Source organism: Vulpes lagopus, chromosome 4, assembly GCF_018345385.1.
Source record: "Vulpes lagopus strain Blue_001 chromosome 4, ASM1834538v1, whole genome shotgun sequence".
Lineage (NCBI taxonomy): Eukaryota > Metazoa > Chordata > Mammalia > Carnivora > Canidae > Vulpes > Vulpes lagopus.
The window spans coordinates 41,391,985-41,410,605 of record NC_054827.1 but is presented as its reverse complement, the minus strand read 5'-3'; the positions used below and the strand labels follow the sequence as shown (position 1 = coordinate 41,410,605).

The 18,621-nt window shown below is 46.5% G+C and overlaps 2 protein-coding genes across 5 annotated transcripts in view; one reads left to right on the top strand and one right to left on the bottom strand.

Annotated features, from left to right (window-relative positions):
* On the top strand, positions 1–17,994 carry LOC121488712 (translation initiation factor IF-2-like). The gene is made up of 8 exons (XM_041751047.1): positions 1–49; positions 1,162–1,672; positions 1,853–2,010; positions 12,465–12,580; positions 13,798–13,946; positions 14,429–14,622; positions 15,482–15,560; positions 17,007–17,994. The coding sequence occupies exons 1-6, from the start codon at positions 1–3 to the stop codon at positions 14,577–14,579; spliced, it is 1,134 nt and encodes a 377-aa protein (XP_041606981.1). The 3' UTR covers positions 14,580–14,622; positions 15,482–15,560; positions 17,007–17,994.
* Positions 16,554–18,621, bottom strand: part of PAXIP1 (PAX interacting protein 1) — a 50,255-nt gene continuing 48,187 nt past the window's right edge. For 3 of the 4 annotated variants that reach the window (XM_041752014.1, XM_041752013.1, XM_041752010.1), the window contains 3 exons: positions 17,833–17,967; positions 17,671–17,746; positions 17,447–17,584 (listed from right to left, as the gene is read on the bottom strand). In XM_041752014.1, coding sequence (XP_041607948.1) covers positions 17,469–17,584; positions 17,671–17,746; positions 17,833–17,967 — 327 coding nt within the window. In that variant the 3' untranslated portion in view covers positions 17,447–17,468. Of the gene's footprint in view, positions 16,889–17,446; positions 17,585–17,670; positions 17,747–17,832; positions 17,968–18,621 lie in introns of those variants that run through there. The other variant, XM_041752011.1, reaches the window with a different exon arrangement.

Here is an 18,621-nt window from a genome sequence, read left to right as displayed (position 1 = left end):
ATGGAAAAGCGCAAGGAGCAGGACAAACTCCAGAGAAGCTGCCCTTGGAGTCAGGAATGGCCGAGGCTCTGGGCTGCACCTACCACCTTCCCCCCCACACACACACACCTGAGCCCTCCTCCGGTCCAGAGCCTCAAGGACCCACTGCTCCCAATCTGCTTCAGCTCCCGTGGGCGGGGGGGTGGGGCACAAGGGGGACAGATGTCTCTGCAGGGTCACCATTCCCGGACTCTAGACATGGGAGGATGTTTGTAGGCATCTGGACCCAGGGCCTGCCCCCACCCCTACCCCAAGATTCCAGGTCAGGTGGGGCAGGGCAGGCTCATGGGGAATTTTGGAAGTCCATACGCCGCTGAGCAGGCCAGAGCCTTCAAGTTGCACCTTAGCCCTGTGACAAAGCAGCTATTTCTGAAACACCTGCATCTGTTGCCTGTCTTATAGACAATAATGGAAAGCATTCGTAAGACTCAGGGTGGCCTGCGTGACCTCGGGTCCACAACCTGAACAGCCACTCTGGTCACCTGAGGCCGGGGGAGGCTGGAGCAGCCAGACCGTCTCCTGACCAGGACGTGCCTATAAATGGCTTTTCCGGCAGTCTTTGGGCAACAGGTTTCTAGGGCTGGAGGGGGGCCTCTCTTCCCAGCAGGGAGTTCAGGAAACAGCTCACGGCCACGGGCAGGCCACGTGGGCTCCAGGGCTCCAGTCCATGGGCAACACGATAGCCGGCCCAGGGTCCCTAAGGGACTCCGGTCCTGCGAAATGGGCGCTCGCTGTGCAAGGCCCTCCCCGTGCTGGTGTCTTCTGCTTCCCGCTCGGCTGCAGGCCCTGGGCCACGTCCAGCCCACAGGCCTTGGGAAGCCTGTCACCTAGGGGCAGGACGGGGCGTCGGCCGCGGAGGACCCTGCTCTCCCCGCCACCTCCCGGCCCCGCCCCCGCCCGGCCAGCCCCGCCCCGCCCCGCCCCGCCCCCGCCCGGCCAGCCACGCCCCCGGCCAGCCACGCCCCGCCCCCCGCCCGGCCAGCCCCGCCGCCCGGCCAGCCCCGCCCCGCCAGCCACGCCCCCGCCCGGCCAGCCCCGCCCCCCGGCCAGCCCCGCCCCGCCCCGCCAGCCCCGCCCCCGCCGCAGCAGCCCTCCCTCCCCCCGCCTCCCCGCCGGCCCCAGGTGCGCAGCAGGATCCCTCCCGCTGGCTCCGCCGCGCGTGGACGCCGCCCGCAGGGGGCAGCAGAGGCTCACGCTGGGCCGCCCGCTTGCCCACGGCGCTCTGGCAAGTGGCCCGCGGGGGCCGGGCCGGGCAGGGGCGGGGAGGCCACGGTGGCGGCGTGGGAGCGGGGTGGGGGGCGGGGGGCGACACCGCCCGCGCCCGAGTCCCCTCCGCGCGGGCGGCGCCGGCACAGCTCGGAAGGGCGGGCTGGCGCGGGGGCGGGCGCGGGGGCGGGCGCGGCGGCGGCGGCGGCGGCGGGGAGGGGCGGCCTGACGTGCGGGAGCTGCGCGCAGGCCGCCAGGGCGGGGAGCCGCGGGGCGCGGGCGGGAAGGCGGCGCTGGGCCCTGAGCTCCCGAGGCCCCCGCCGGCGGCCTCGCCACGCACCCGGAGCCGGGGCTGCAGCTGTGGCAAGCGGCAGCCAGAGACGGCGGTGCCCGGCGAGGCCTGGGAGGAGGCGCCCGCGGGCGGCAGGTGAGCGGGGCGGGAGGGGCGCCTGCGCAGGGCCGGGGGCGGGGGCGGAGGCGGAGGCGGCGGCCGCGGCGGCGCAGTGGCGGCCCCTTAGCCGTCCTGAGCGCGGGCCTGCCTGCGGCAAGCAGACAGCTGCGGAGGCTCAAGGAGATGCTCAGGATCGCGAAAGGGCGTTGCTTTCAGGTGTGCCTTGACTCGCCTCCAGCGCCAGCGGGGGACGCCTGGGGTCCCAGAGCGCCCGGGCGGGGCTCCACGGGCACAGCGGGCCTTGCGGGGAGACGGGATGCCCGGATCGCCCGAGGACCCACAGCCCCCGCCAGTGAGCCGCTTCGGAAACTCAGGTAAGCACTTCGGGGAAAGTGGCCGCCTTTGAGCTGTTAAAGTATAGCTTCCCTGGGAGCCCGGGAGCGAGGACCACAAACGTTGACCATTACTTTGTCCTTGACATTTCCCCCTTTTGATCAATGGTCTTTCCTCCGAAAGCATTGACCAATCTTAGGTTTTCCTGTCGTCTGGTGCCAGAGTGCCCGGCTGGTCTCCCCTGGGCCCATCCAGTCCCTCGTGTAGGTCTGAACATGTATGTTTTTTCACCCAGAGTTCCTTGGCAGGGGAAACTTATTGTAATGTAAAGGGTGGGAAGCTTAAAAGTGATCTGTTTTGTATGAAGTCCACCCGGCGAGCAAGCAGTGCACGTGCTTGGCTTAGATCGTCAGGTGTTGGGTTTGTAAAGGTCTTTGCGACAATGATTCAGAGTAAACGAATTCTAATAAGCAGGAGTTGAAGGAACTGACGTGATATTGTGGTAGACTTAAGGAGGAGAAAAACCCAAAGAATCCTTTACATGCACTTTGATGGAAAGGTGGGGAATGTATGATTATTTGTGAGAGAAGATGGAGCATGAGCAGTGAGTAAACATACTCATAAGGTACATTCCTTGGTTACTCTGGGGCTGAGAGGTAACATCGGAAGGAGACCAAGTTCAGCCCCTGATGTCTGGAGGGTGTCTCAGGATAGGGAGAAGGGGCTGTGGGTGCACTCTGAGAGCTGGGATGACCTGGACAGGGCCGTGGGCTTGTGACTTGCTGCCCAGTTTTGTTTATATGGGTTCTTTCTTCCCGGGAGTAGTTACTATAGGTGCAGCAAGTGGTGTTAGCCATGGAATAGACTCTGCCTTGCTCAGCAAGCAATCATGTGATTATAAGGAGAGGCATTTCCATGGGAACAAAAGAAAACATAGGTTGATGGTTGGAGCAAATTATAAAGGCAGTATCTGAGACCCGAGTGCTGCCAGTGAGATTTCCACATCAGTTTCCAAGTATCCTCCAAGATGGAATGAATGGGTGCAGGGAGCATGATGGATTTTTCTGGTTTGTAGGTTCCAGTGCCTCTGGTGATCCTTTTGAGTTAAGTAGCCCATAGAGCAACAGGCCCTAAGGCTGTCTCTACAGGAGCTGCTGTGCCCCTGAGGCTCCTGCATCTGCCGATCCATGAGCATGGAATATCTTTTCATTTGTTTGGGGGCGTTATCGGTGTCTTTCATCAGTGTTTTATAGTTTTCAGAATACAGGTCTTTCACCTCTTTAGTTAAGTTCATTCCTAGGCATCTATCCTTTTTGGTGAAATTGTGAATGGGATTGTTTTTTCTTAATTCTGTTACTTTGTTATTAGTGTGTAGAAATGCAGCATATTCCTGTATATTGGTTTTGTATCTGTGACCTTACTGAATTCGTTTATCAGTTCTAAGTAGTTTTTGGTGGAGTCTTTCAGGTTTTTCTATATATAGTTTCATGTCATCTGCAGATAGAGTTTTTGCTTCTTCCTTACCAATTCAGATGCCTATCATTTCTTTTGCTTGTCTGATTGCTGAGGCTGGGACTTCCAGTACTGTGATGAATAAAAGTGGTGACAGTGGACATCCCTGTCGTGTTCTTACCCTTGGGGGAAAGGCTCTAGGCTTTTCCCCATTGAGGATGATGTTGGCTGTGGGTTTTTCATAGATGGCCTTTATTATGTTGAGGTATGTTCCCTCTAGACCTATGTTGAGGGTTTTCATCATCAGTGGATGTTGTACTTTGTCAACATCTTGATTTTTTCTGTATCTATTTAAGTTATCATATGGTTTTTATGCTTTCTCTTATTGATGTGATGTCTCGTGTTCGTTGATTTGTAAGTATTGAACCACCCTTGCCTCCTAGGACTAAATCTGTTTGGGTGAATGATTTTTTTAATGTATTGGATTTGTTTTGCTAGTATTTTGTTGATGATTATTTTCATCTGTGTTCATCAGAAATATTGGCCTGTAGTTTGCTTTTTTGGTGGCGTCTTTACCTGGTTTTGGTATCGGGGTAATGCTGGCCTCATAGGATGAATTTGGAAACTTTCTTTCCTCTTCGATCTTCTGAAATAGTTTGAGAAGAATAGATACTCTTCTTTAAATATTTGGTAGAATTCACCTGTGAAGCCATCTGGTCCTGGACTTTTGTTTGCTGGGAGTTTTTTGATGTATTTATTTCTGTAGTGTTGGTTGTTATTGGTCCTCTTCCATTTCTGGTTTTGTTTGAGTTCTCTCTCTCTCTCTCTCTCTCTGCTTCTTTTTTGATGAGTCTAACTGAAAAATTTATCAAATTCCTAACTTTCCAAAGAACCATCTCCTGGTTTCATTGATCATTCAATTGTGGTATTTTTTATTTCAATTACATTTATTTCTGCTCTAATCTTTTTTATTTCCTTTCTTCTGCTAGTTTAGGATTTTGTTCTTTTTTTCTTCTAGTTTCTTTAGGGATATGGTTAGGCTGTTTATTTGAGATTTTTCTTGCTTTCTGAGGTAGACCTATCCTGCTATAAAATTCCCTCTTAGAACATTTTTTGCTCCATCCCAAGGATTTTGGACCATTATGTTTTCATTTTCATTTATCTCCATAGATTTTTTGATTTCCTCTTTGATTTTTGGTTGAGCCATTCATTGCTTACTGGCAAGGTATTTAACCTCCATGTATTTGTGGTATTTCCAGGTTTTTTTCTTGTGGTTGACTTCTAGTTTCATAGTGTTGTGGTCAGAAAAGACATATGGTATGACTTTGATCTTTCAAATTTGTCAAGGCTTGTTTTGTAGCCTAATATGCAAAACATTCTCTAAATCTGGAGAATGTTCCATGGACACTTGAAAAGAATGTGTATTCTGATGTTTTAGAATGGAATATTCTGAATATATCTGTTAGATCTATGTGATCCATTGTGTTATTAAAAGACACTCTTTCCTTCTTGATTTTCTGTTTTTGAGGGTTTTTTTTTTTTTTCTGTTTGGATAATCTATCCATTGATGTAAATGAGTTGTGAAAATACTCTACTGTTATTACTATTGATTGTTTCCTTTATGTTTGTTACTAGCTATTTTATGTATTTGGGGGCTTCTATGATGGTGCATAAATATTAATAATTATATCTTTTTATTGGATTGCTCTTTTTATGATTATGTAGTGCCCTTGTCTGTCTTTCGCTGCAATCTTGTATTTATTTATTTATTTATTATTATTATTATTATTATTATTATTATTTTTATGATAGTCACACAGAGAGAGAGAGGCAGAGACACAGGCAGAGGGAGAAGCAGGCTCCATGCACCGGGAGCCTGACGTGGGACTCGATCCCGGGTCTCCAGGATCGCGCCCTGGGCCAAAGGCAGGCGCCAAACCGCTGCGCCACCCAGGGATCCCTGCAATCTTTTTTTAAGTCTGTTTTGCCCAATATAAGCAGTGCTACCCCAGGTTTCTTTTCACTTCTTTTTTCATGATACTTTTTTCATCCTTTCACTTTCAATTTGCATGTGTCTTTAGGTCTCTGTTGAGTCTCTTGTGGGCAGCATATACATGGGCCTTGCTTTCTTATCCATTTTGTCACCCTGTGTCTTTTGATTGGAGTGTTTAGTCCATTTATATTCAAGGTAATTATTGAGAGGTATGTGCTTATTGCCAGTTTGTGCTTCCTACTTTTCTTACTCTTGCTATGGTGTTTCTACTCAAAAGAGTCCCCTTTAACATTTAAGGTTGGTTTAGTGGTCATGAATTCCTTTAACTTTTGTTTGTATGGGAAATTATTTGTCTCTCCTCCTATTCTGAACAGTAGCCTTTCTGGATAGAATATTCTTGGCTGCAGATTTTTTTTCTTTCAGCACTTTGAATGTATCATGCCACTATCTTCTGGCCTACAAAGGTTCTGCTGGAAAATTAGCTGAGAGCCTTACCGGGTTTCCCTTGTATGTTTCTTTCTTTTCTTTTCTTTTCTTTTCTTTTCTTTTCTTTCTTTCTTTCTTTCTTTCTTTCTTTCTTTCTTTCTTTCTTTCTTTCTTTCTTTTCTTTCTTTTCTCTTGCTGCTTTTAAAATTCTCTTTATCACTACTTTTTGCCATTTTAATTACTATGTGTCTTGTTGTGGACCACCTTAGATTGATTTTTTTTTTCCCTGTGGGTGCTCTGCCTCCTGGATCTAGACTTCTGTCCTTCCCCAGTTTCAGGACGTTTTTCAGCTATTGTTTCTTCAAATAAATTTTCTGCTCTCTTTCCTCTCTCTTCTCCTTCTAGGACCCCTATAATGCAAGTGTTATGCTTGATGGTGTGTGTCTCTGTGTCCCTTTAGTATATTTTCATTTTTTTGTTATTTTTCTCTTTCTCCTGCTCAACTTGATTGCTTTCCATTGCTGTCTTCCAGGTCACTGATGTGTTCTGCTTCCTCTAGTCCACTATTTCATCTAGTGTATTTTATTTTTTTAAGATTTATTTATTTATTCATGAGAGACACAGAGAGAAAGAGAGGGAGAGACACAGGCTGAGGGAGAAGCAGGCTCCCTGCAAGGAGCCTGATGTGAGACTTGGTCCCGGATCCTGGGATCATGCCCTGGGCCAAAGGCAGACGCTCAACCGGTGTCTGAGCCACCCAGGCATCTCATCTAGTGTATTTTAAATTTCAGTTATTGAGTTCTTCATTTCAGAATGGTTATGTTTTTCTCTCTTTGCTGAGGGTATCCCTGTGGTTCTCCATTCTTGTTCACAAGTCCAGTGAGTATCTTAAATTCTCTGTCAGGCATTTTGCTTTTCTCTGTTTTGCTTAGGTCTCTTGCTGTGATTTTGTTCCAGTCTTTCATTTAGGACATATTCCTCTGTCTCCTCATTTTATCTAATTCCTTGTGTCTGTTTCTCTGTGTTAGGAAAGTCAGCTACATCTCTTGCTTTTGAAAATAGTGGCCTTTGGAAGAAATCCTGTAGTGCCCTGCAGTGCAGTGTCCTCTGTTCACTGGAACCTGGTGCTTCAGGGGTGTCTCCTGTGTGTGTTGCATGTGCCCTGCTATTGTGGCTGAGCTGATTTTTCCCTTCACCTGTTTGTCTATAGTGGCTCTCTTTGCCTGTTGTGGGCAGGGTTTGGTCCCTGTGTTACTAGGTGGCAAGTCTGAGGCCACATTAGGCTTGAGTCAAGTCAGACCAAGCATCTGTGAGATGCAGCAGCACCAAACTTCAGGGCACTTGCCCTGTGTTTTCCCCAAAGAATATTTTCTTGGTGAGTGGGACTTGTAGTCAGACCGGCTGTCTGCCCCCAGTACACTGGTGAGGCTGCAGTGGATCTGCGATGTGTGGTTATCATTTCCATTCCCTGGAGTGGGAGTCACTCTGGAGCATTGCTGGCCTCTGTTGGGGCCCCCTGCACACTGCCAGGCTTGTACTGCTTTGGGTGAGTTCTAGCCAAAGAGGTGTTGGAGGAGAATGTGGCAATGGGGCACTCGTGGTGCCAGCAGAGTTGCTGGTCCTTAGGAGGAGACTTGCATCAGCCCAGGAAAGCTCACCAACACAGGGATGGAGGGGCAGGTCCAGAAGTGCGTGGTGGCAGGGCATGCTGTTAGCCAGCTAGGTGGAGACTGTTAGTGCTCTGCTGGTTCCCACGGATGTCTGTGTGTCTAGACTGGGTCAGGGGAGGGAAGTGGCACCCACCACCTCTTTTGTTGTTGAAGTCTCCCAAAGATCCCTGCCCTTCCAGCACATGTTCTGAGGTTAGTAAATAAATCTCGTATATCCCAGGTGTTTTCAAACTGCTACTTCTATGCTGTATCTCAGTGGGGCTCTTTTTTGTGCTGCCTCTTTAAGGGCAGGAATTCAGTTTCCTCTAGCTCTCCTCACTCTCCCAGAGCCCTGCTCACCGAGTTTTAAAGTCCCAAGTGTTAACCCCACTGATTGTAAGAACTTGTGAAGCTAGGCCCATCAGGTTTTCAAAGCCAAATGTGGGGATTTGTGGGATATGTCTTCCTCTTGTGGGTCCCTGGTGCCTGGGTGGGGTCTGCTCTTCTCCCCTCCATGCCTGCAGCTTCCCTCCTATGTTCTATGGACTGCCCTTCCTGCTTTTTCCCATGTGACCTCGTCTCTACAGTTAGCTGTAGAGAGTCTCTTCTGCTAGTCTTGGTTTCATTTTCTGGGTTGTGTACCCCAATGGGTGTTTTAGTTGTATCCATGGGAGAAAGTGAGCCTAGATCACCTACTCTGCCATCTTCCCTCTCATAGCCTATGCAAGTGTATTTTTAAAATTTATTTATTCCGATTGTAGTCATCATGACCACATATGAGATTCTTTTCCAAAAGCTCCCCTTATCAAACTTCTACAACTTTCTTTTTTATTTACTTTGTCATAAGTTTTCCCTCTCTAAAGAACCTCTCTAAAGTCTTGTATCAGAACAAAAATATTTTCTCTCAACAGAAGTGTATTCTCAGTCTTCATACCTTTCTTACATATCTGCTTTCACTACATACAGAGTTGATTTCCTTATCGCTTCCAGCAGTCTTGATTCCATTTAGCAGAATTTTAACTCCAATGAATTCAGCCCAATTTATTGATTTAACCTAGAAAAACCTCAAAGTTACCAAAGATTTTGGAAGCTATTTAAAAATTTCTGAACCATTTCTTTAAAATTTAATTTACTCACCGTTAACCCATGAAAACTTCATGAGACAAAAATCAACCATTATTTTAAGTCATTTTGGCTGACAGATTACAACAGGACAACATGAATAACTTCAGGTAGGATATCAGCTGATTATCTGTATTATATTTGATGTTGATAGCACCAAAAACATGTCTATTTTAAACCAACCTTGAATTAGCTTTAATACTGAATATGCTGCACCTGCATCTGCTAAAACATTATTCAGTTTGTTCTGTCCTGTCAATTTTACCTGGGGCTCCTGTGGGTTGTTGGAGTCCAGGGGAGTCCTTGGGCCCCTTCATCCTGATTTGGGAAGTACTCCAGTTTGAACCTCATAAGGAGATAGCCTGTCTGGCAGCTCTGGGTGCTTTTTGCTCCTTGGTAGTGAGGGTAGGAAGAGCAGAAGCCAATGGTGGCAGAGGTGCTGAGGATGCTATAGGGGCCAGCTGGGTGAGCAGCCCTGGTAGTGGTTGTACAGGAACCAGGAGGAAGGTAAGGCAGAGGCCAATTCAAAGTTGGGACTGGCATTTCTTCATTTCCGTTTCCTGTCTTTGCCTCCTGCAAAACAAGCTTTCACTCCATTTGCTTTTCAGCCCTCCGCAGGAGGCAGTGGTGTAGGCAGTAGATTGGGTATCAGCTCTGGTGCTTGTGCTTATGGATTTAGGATTACCAGTGTCTTCCTGTTTTCCTCCTCCTTTTCCTCATTCTTCTGACTATTGAAAAGGGGGTTGGCTGTATTGGTTTTTGTCCATCCTTCTTTCTCAGGACCATCTTTTGAGTTCCTTTACATGGGGCATCCTTCTTATGGAGCGAATAAAAGCCTAAATGTAGGGAATTTCATCCTAGATCATATATAACTTTGAAAAACATTTGAGTTAGTTTTTATCTTCTGAGTTTTAGAAAGTTTTTACAAGTGCTTGCCTTTAAACTAATTAAAGAGAGCTCCTTTACAAATTAATTTTAGCAATGCCATCCCAAGGTGGAGAAAATATCAGTTATTACACATAGACACATATATACTAACAAAGATACAAGCAAAATTTAGCCTTTGTTTCACAAAATATTTGTGGAGAGGACATTAAAGACCCAATTTCCAAATAATCTCCCTTTGATTAAAACAAATCCAGTCACAAGATAGCATTATAATTTATGGATCCATTAATTAGTTATTTTCCTAGTTTTTGATCAGAACACAGATGGTTTTATCCAAAGATACCAAAAGCTACAGCAACAGAGGGCAGCCCGGGTGGCTAGTGGTTTGGCGCCTGCCTTCGGCCCAGGGCGTGATCCCAGAGACCCGGATAGAGTCCCCACATCGGACTCCCTGCATTGAGCCTGCTTCTCCCTCTGCCTGTCCCTCTCTCTCTGTCTCTGATAAATAAAATCTTAAAAAAAAAAAAAAAAAAAAAAAGCTACAGCAACAGACAAACCAAATGAAGACCAGAGTGCCTCTTTGAATGCTGCTGGTTCCTCCCCAAAAGCTGGGGGCTTCATAGCTTCTGGTTGCATAGTCTTACAGCTGGCTAATTGTGTACACAAGAAAATTAACTCAGACATGTGAAGAGAACTCGTTTTGGGCCATCTGAGACTCAGGTTATCCTTAGTAGATTTTCCCGTTTTCATAAGGACTTGCAAGCAGAGACTCCATAGGTGCTGGGAATAGAGAGCTTGTCAGAGTTCCTGTAGGCACTTGGTTTTCTGGGAGCTCTTCAGCTTTTGAAACATGGTTCCCTACTCCTTTTAGTTTATTTTTAGAATAAGGCTTGAATTAGATTTAAGGATGTTTAGCGTGGTGGGTCCAGAAGGTACTGCTTATAAGTGTTCCTTCCAAAGCGCTGTGATACACTCCCCTACGTGCCTTGGTTTCTCCTTTCAAGGGACCAGCAAGGGTTCTTGGAGCACTGGATGATCCATCCTTATGTGTGAACCTGGGACAAGCCAGTGGCTAGTTACTTTCTGAGATGGGAAATTCCTAATGGAAGCACTGCACATCTCGAAGACTGCTATCAGACACTTCCTTTAGGCTTTCAGCCACCCGAGAACATTATTTGGCCGGGAGGAACAAGTGTCCCTTTTCTTTGAGGCTGAATGACTCGGGCTCTCATATCTAGGCAGAAAATTTGCTCCAGCCTTCTTTAATAATGTCAGTTATTATAATACTGAGTTAAAACAACCAACTCCTGGAGGTTATTCCCACTTGGAGAACATTACTGGTAACCCTTAACAGCATGAATAAAAGGACTGTCACTTCAAAGTGAGGAGGCTGGATATTAGGGTACAAAGGCCCCATGCTGGTACTGAGCACTGAGTTCCTGACAACCCCCGGGCGTTCTCAGGTGAGTTGCTCTGACATCCTCCAACTATGTGAAGAAATGTTGAAGCAGAGAGAACGAACCTTTTTAAAATTTTCAGAGAGAAAGGAAGAGAATCATATTTGAGCCCCAGTTAAGACAGCTGCCCAGATACTCAGTCTTCACAGAGAAGCGTGCTCTGGGGAGGGAATGTGGGTGCAGGGTAATTTGGCTATTGTTGGGTTTTTGTGTGTTTTTTAACATAGTTACAAACCATCTTGAGCATGGATATTCCAGAAAGTCACAGACTTCTGTTTTAAGTATGTGTAAGGCTGTATGACTTTAATCTTATGGAGACCAGGGAGATTTTTTTTCCCTTGTATTTGGAATGCTTTTTTTTTTTTTTTGCTTTTGTTTTTTGAACAAAGCAGATGTACAGTATGTGCACAGGACAGAAATAGAGCCCATGCTTTGGAGTTTTGCTGAGTCTTTATGACCCTGGTAAGTGTTAAGTATAGCTTCCCTGGGAGCCCGGGAGCAGGATCCACGAACATTAAAGTTGAAAATTTCCTTTAATTTTATCAAAATATGACATGTAATCCAAAACTGGGATCATCTTCATTCTATTGCCTAACGATGCCAGATTATGATGATGATGAGCAATAATAAGATATCACTCCTATAATAGGGAAAACCTGAAAACAGGAATAAGCTGAAATAAAAACCAAGTATTTTACATGCACTTGCAAAACAAAGTTTACAAATGATAAGTCCTGACTGAAAAAGAATCGGGACAATTGGGACTGTTAAAAAGACAAGCTGAGGGCAGGTGCTACATGCTCCATTCTACAAGCTTGGCTCTCTGGGGTCCGGTGCTGCAGTAAAATCCCATCTGAAAAAATAAAGAATATGGCTTGGGAGGGTCTGCAGAAGGAAAGTACAAACAGTTATTAAATAAAATCTTAACAGTTGCAAGTCCATGGCAACACAGGTGGCATGTGGAATCCTGGCACACCTGGCAGAAAGCTGCCCTGCTGCCCCTCGCGTTCTCATCACGAGGCAGGTGGTGGCATTCATCATGAGTTGGGGTGAGATGGAGCCGATTACTGGAGTTTAGGTCCAAAATCCTGGAAAGTTGTGCTCAAGGCATAACCCAGTGGGGCCACCTCTGTCTCTCGGGGGCACAGGGTCTACCCAAGGCCAAGGCACCACTGTTTGTTGGTGTCAAGGTAGACCAGTGGGTCTCCATTAAAGATGTTATAATGTCCAAGGGAACTTCCTTCAGGAGCTTAGAAAAGCCTGTCTTTTCCAGTAGTTCACATGGCAGGGTGGCTGCTCGCATTTTCCCAGAATTCTCCCTCCTGGCTGGGCCAGCCCAGCCCTTTCCTCTCAGCTCTGCCCGGGGATTCTTGTTATTGGGGCTGGACCTGCTGGGGTTGTCGGGGCTTACCCTGGAGGCCACAGCCCAGCCTGGGGTGAGGGGCAACACAGGGTCCCCGGGACGAGCAGGGTGCCAGGGTCATGCTTTCTTGGCGTCCCCTCCGCAGGTGTGACTGGACGCGTGCAGCACCCCAGGCTGAGAAGTCGGTGGTATCACCATCAGGGGGAGTCGTGTTCTGCTTCGTGCATCGGCCCACGCAGGTGCACGGCACCAGGAGCACAGGTGGCCTGTCCCATGGGGTCACTGGTAGTCAGCGGCATCCGGGTCCTGGGACGGGCCATGCTCCTGCACTGCGGGGCTTCTGCTCTCCCGGGAGTGCTGCCTGTCCTCAGGGAAGGACGCCACCTCCTCCCCACCAGACACAAGCTCCCACCCCTCCTCTGGCACACGGTGCACACGACCGACCGTCTCTGTGAATCTGATGATTCTAGTCAGTCACCTAGTCCCTTTGTGACTCACTTATCCCACTCGGCATGATGTCCTCGGGATCACCCGTGTTATAGCAGGCGTCAGGATTTCCTCCTTCTAAGACTGAATTATAATTTGTGTGCATGGGCTACATTTTCCTTATCCACACACCAGTCGATGGGCACTTGGGTTGCCTCCAACTTTTGGCTCCTCTGAATGATAATGCTTTTGAACGTGGGTGTAGAAATGTCTCACGAAGTCCCTGCTTTTAATTCTTTTGGGTATATCCCCAGAACTGCTGGATCATGAGGTAGTTCTGCTTATAAACTTCAAGGAACCCCCATACAGTTTTCCACGGTAGCTGCACCAGTTTGCATCCCCCCAACAGTGCACAGAGGGCCCGATCTCTCCACGTCCTCGTTACGTTTTCCTTTGTGGGATGGTAGCCATCCTGATGGTGTGAGGGGCTATCTCACTGTGGTTTGGATTTGCATTTCCCTGATGACGAGGGATGTGGAGTATCTCTTCACATGCTTACTGGCCATTCGTACATTTTTGGAGAAACATCTATTGAAGTGTTTTGCTCATTTTAAGACCAGGGTTTTTTGTTATTGTTGTGGTTGAGTTGTAGGAGTTCTTTATATACTCTGGATATTAGCTCCTTATCAGAGGATTTGAAAATATTTTCTCTCGGGGGGTTGTCTTTTCACTTTCAACAGTTGTATCTTGATACACAAAAGGTTTTAATTTTTATGTGATCCAGTTTACCTGTTTTTTTTTGTTGCTTGTGCACACAAGTAACTTCGTGCCTCTAAGGCATTTTTTTTGTTCCGGATCAGTGTCTAAGGAAACAGAAAAAGTTCAAGGACCAGAAATAGCTTAGAGGCCTTCATGAGTGGGAGGACAGTCTGCCATGAGAAACAGGAAGGAATTCTGTGTGGCTGCTGGGGATGAAGAGTGGGGTGGGGATGTCACAAGGCTTTAAGAAAGACTCCAAAATCACAACTCGGGTACTTTTCTTCTCTTAACAGGAATGTGACGAGTACGGAGGGCAGCAGGGAGAGATGAGCCAAGGAGGCATCTTGAGACCTAGTTCAGATTCAGGAGGGAAGGAGACAATCCTGACGCCAACGGGATGCATGGCTGTGACCATTCATGCAGCGGAGTCAACAAGAGCGAGGTGAGGTGTGGACAGGTGGGCAGGCCGCGGGGTTCCCGGGGAGCAGCCGTCTGCCCTTGGGCGCGTGAAGGACCGGGACGGGTGCCTGCGTGATGCGTGGTGGCTGGAACAGATGTGCCTGTGGGAGTACACACTGTCTCGGGCAGGTGTGCGGGGGCAGCCAGCCTCCCATGAACGCAGACCTTCTTCATCTCACACTTTTTGATTCAGCAAACATCGGGGATTTGGGAGGGCTTTCCAGGAGGCAAGCACTCGGGTTGGAGGAGCTTTTGCCTACAGCCTACAGGACGTCTCCCGGCAGCCCTGTTCACTCGCAGGCCGCGGGATCCACGGAACATGGTGCTGCGTGGCCAGCACTGCTCACTGTTCCTGCTGCAGTCACTAGTTATTGGCAGGATTCAAGCCTGCCCAACTTTTCATAATAAGAGCAAGGACGCATAGGATTCCTTCCGCTTGCCTCTCAACACCTTGCACCTACGCAGATGGAAACACACCTTCTACTGTCCGTGGCAGGGAATGGAATTCGTGACTCCACACAGAGAAGCAATCTTGGAGCTGCTTAGACAGGCTGTTGACCTCCTCATTGGCCCTCCCGTTTCCAGAGTGAGCCCGTGCAGATGGCCACTGACATGACAGCTACACCTGGTCACCGAGCACAGAAATGCACCTCATGCAGGTGAAGAGCTGGATTTTAATCTTATTTAACATTAATTTTAACTGACACTCATTTCGTTAGTGGAAAACACTCATACTTAGGATAACCTGGAGTGTAAATTTTTAAACTGTTAAGTGGTATGAAATCTAAATACAGATAAACTATTTCTAATGAAAATTTACTGTCAGAATTGAGATGTGCTCTAAGTGTAAATAAAATACACAGTGTATTTTAGAGACAGCACCAAAAAAATAAAAAACACCCACCATTGCAATAATTGCAATATTTTGTAAAATATTGATGACTTGTGGTTGGAACAGTGTCTTAAATACATGGTGTTAAGTAAAATTATTTAAAAATTAGAAATTTTTAAAATTTTACTGTGGCCATTAGGAATTTTTACATTGTATATGTGGGTATATTCGTTAACCTTGAGCCAGACAAAACAGGATTAAGTGAAAGACTTCCTTTTCTTAGGAGAAAATAACTTTTTAGATCAACTTCTCTAAGAAGCATTTACTTGAAATCTCTATCCTATGTTCGTACATAACTCCCCCCCCGAGCCACCAAATCCGTGCTCAGCAGCTGGGCAAGCCAGTTGGCTGCAGACAGCTCCTGGAGTGTTTCAGGATTATTTCTTGGCAGCTTTTGAAAAAAACCACTAATTGAAAGGTTAATCAAATCAGTCATACTTGCATGTTGGTTAAACAAACACCCTGTCTCCACTGAAGACTGAACAGATGCAGGGCTCTGCACAGGCGGCCCGCTGAATCCATCCCCGTGTTTACTTTCCTTCCAGGGTGTGAGCAGTAGGGCAGCATCCTGAATACCCTGCAAGCAAAACTGTGTTCTCAACTATGAAACTCTTTCTCCCTTTCAGAATTTTGCAGGATCTAAGATATTTCATAGCAACAGTGATTCCATCTGGGGTACGTGAGAGGAAATGGCTAGTTCTACAGGTAAGTTTAAAGTTTGCTCAGGTACAAAATTATCTTCCAAGCAGACAAATTTGGAGGTACAATTTGTTAAAAATACAAGTAGATGGCAGAATGTAGTCCATCTAAAAAACAAATGCTCTTAGGGCATACTTTAAAGAGCTCAAGATATATACTTCCGGTAGCCAATCAAATATGCCCATCACGCTGAGTGTGCCTGTAGGTGTGGTGTGCCCACCTGCTAACTGGGCAGCTCTCCAGGAAATCCCACAGAAAGCCAAGGTCAGGGCAGAAACTTGGAAGATAGTGATCCTTGCATTTAAATGATGAAGCATGAGATGATTCCCCTTCCACTTGGAGAAAGAGCTCCACACGGTCCTACCCCAGCAGAGCCAGGAGAACATGTGAAGAAGTGACATCCCGAGTGTGTGACCATCACCAAAGCCCTAGAGGAATACTGAGAATTCCCATAACGTGGACTCATGTTCATTCCGTGCTTGTGTCTTTCCACCTAAACTATATTCAAGAATTAAGGAATTATCGAGTGGGTCACAACTGTTTCTAGGGAAGATATTTCAGAAATTGTTAGGGAAGCAAATTCAGTGTCTCAGGAACATGTGTGCCTGATGAGCACAGTGAGAGCAACTCTGCTCTTAAAGACATTAATACACTGAACATAATAGTGTATTAACTGTTAGCAGTTCCCGACCTTCTGAGCGGGTGGCCTCCGACTGGATCCCGCAAGAAATGTAGGAGTACAGGATCTGGAATGGAACTGGGACAGACACAGGGTCTCGAAGGCTCTGCATGGTGGGTGCTGGTGCTGCTGCTCAGGAGTTTATTTTGCCTTGAAATTACTCAATTAATGCAAATCATAATAAATTATGCAAAAAAATCAATTCTAAGTTCAAAAGTACATTTATTTAAAATGTGGGCAAGATATCAATATAAAAGAAAAGAGTATAAGAAATAAAAATAATCAAAGTACAAAACATTTCAAATCTTTAACATCCATAATTTAGAGATAGCAAGGTCTTTATTTACATCATTTTTTTTTTGTAGCCGAAGTTCTGTTAACAGTGTTTGAAAACATTTAAAAACCTGGCAAATGAATCATAAAACCTAATGTGGGCTCATAAATTCCTATAATACAAAACATAATTTATGTTTCCTCAGAATAAAATTACACATCTTAATAAGATGCAGTATATTTATTATATTTGTTCTCCTGCTTTAAAATGCCTGCCTCCTAAAGCAGCTGGAAAACACGGGCGTCTGAAGGGGACACAGCCAGAACTTGTCCCAGGGCTCCAGTCACAGCGCAGTGTCGATGCCATCAGTTAAATTTATATGTAGGCTTGTTAAGGAAAACACATTTCAAACACAATATGAACTAACAGCCCGTACAGGGGGGGCAGGGATCCCAAATCTAGTTAGGTAAGTACCTGACGGCATTTTTTTCACTCACAGGGAGCTTTACGGATGCCCCTGCGCTGAACTCCCGCAGCCTGAGCGCAGCAGACCCTCTGCGGTGGTGGGACCTGGCACACATGCTCGGAAGTGATTCTGCTCTGCAAAGCTGAGGCCCTGTCGTGGCTGATTCTCCTTTCAACTACAAGGTACAAAGCGCAGGCTGCTGGCCCTGGAGCCCCCACCACAGACAAGTCCTCCCTCCCTGGATCCTCCAGAGCACCTGCCAACCCCTGCAGCTCTGACCCATCCTCCTGGAACAAAATTAAATCAGGCTCCTTTCTGTTGCTAGATGGAGAGAAAAGGTCCCTGAGAGGACACCCATAAATCACCCCAAAGCAGTTCTTTCTCAAAGTAGTACAGGATAGACATTTAGTATTTTTAAAAACTCTGGAAGAGTACAAACTATAAAGAAAATGCTTCTATAAGCACAGTCTCTGCAAAAACTCAACAGGCCTTCTATCACAGAACACATACGGCTTTGCTATCAGTGGTGTGCGGCTTTCGAAAAGGATATGATTCATAGTCCAGTGTTTGTGTGAGCACTCCAGTGAGAATGAACTCTGCATTGTGAACATCTGAAAGGAATGAAACCAACAATGTGAAAGTAAATGTGCTGCTGTGTGTACACACACACTCCAATAAAAAGAGCAATAAGCCATACCTATTCCTCTGGCAAAATATTCTCGACATAAATGAAGGTCATTTTCACAGGATATTAAAATTATTTCTGACAAACTCTAAGGAAAAGAAAAGGAGGTTATTGGTTACTGAACAAGGAATGTCATTGGGCAGTGACGAAATCAGCAGCCTGTCTTCTAGCTACCTTATTTTGCTTGTGCTCCACGAGTTTCCGGAAAGATGGCTGTTTAGACAACACTCGTCCTCCTGCACATTCCACGATCGCCTTCATGGTCGAAAGACTTGGGCAGATTCCAGGTGTGATGTAAAAATATTTCGCCTAAAAATAAAAATATGTGCACATTTTTAAATGCTTTGAATCTTGGGGGTATGTAATTTTTCATAAATTCTACTGGCAGTTTTTATAAAATGTATAATTTCATGAAGTTACAGAAGGACCAGGCCCTGCAAGTTCCCAACGTGAGGTGGGCCTGGAGGGACCAAGGATGCCAATCTGAAAAAACTGAAGCATTTTCCTGTATCAGGTAAGGCTTGTGATTAGTAGAAGTACCTGGAACCTCTGCCCTAAGAGACATGAAGGATCCCGTGGTGTCGGCAAGGACGCTACATCATCCACCTCGTATGTCAAGCAAGAGGCGGCTAAGAACCTGCATGACCTCTCTTCAATACCTGTGTGCTTCGTGGGCTCAGACCAGGAAATGATCCTGATGGTGGAGATCTAACTCTCCAATGCCTGTTCTCTGAAGTGCACCACAAAATACTATGTTTTAAACTGCTCATAGAAAAAGAACATTTAGAGAACTCAGACTATTTTAGGGAAGCTCCATCGTAACATTCTCATTTTCATTCCTAAGCTGGTTCCTTGAAAAGGGTAAAAGCAGAACGATACAAAAATTTTTTTCAAGCTGTTCTAACAAATATTTAAAAGTCTTCTGTCTTAAATTGTTTAAGTATACAATATTTTTCCAAGAAT

Bases quoted from the DNA above. Each gene is read 5' to 3' on its own strand.
- LOC121488712 (XM_041751047.1), top strand. From the start codon at position 1: ATGGAAAAGCGCAAGGAGCAGGACAAACTCCAGAGAAGCTGCCCTTGG. The intron at 50-1,161 runs GTCAGGAATGGC...CGCCGGCCCCAG, and splicing joins CCAGAGAAGCTGCCCTTGGA to GTGCGCAGCAGGATCCCTCC. The intron at 2,011-12,464 runs GTAAGCACTTCG...TCCCCTCCGCAG, and splicing joins GAGCCGCTTCGGAAACTCAG to GTGTGACTGGACGCGTGCAG.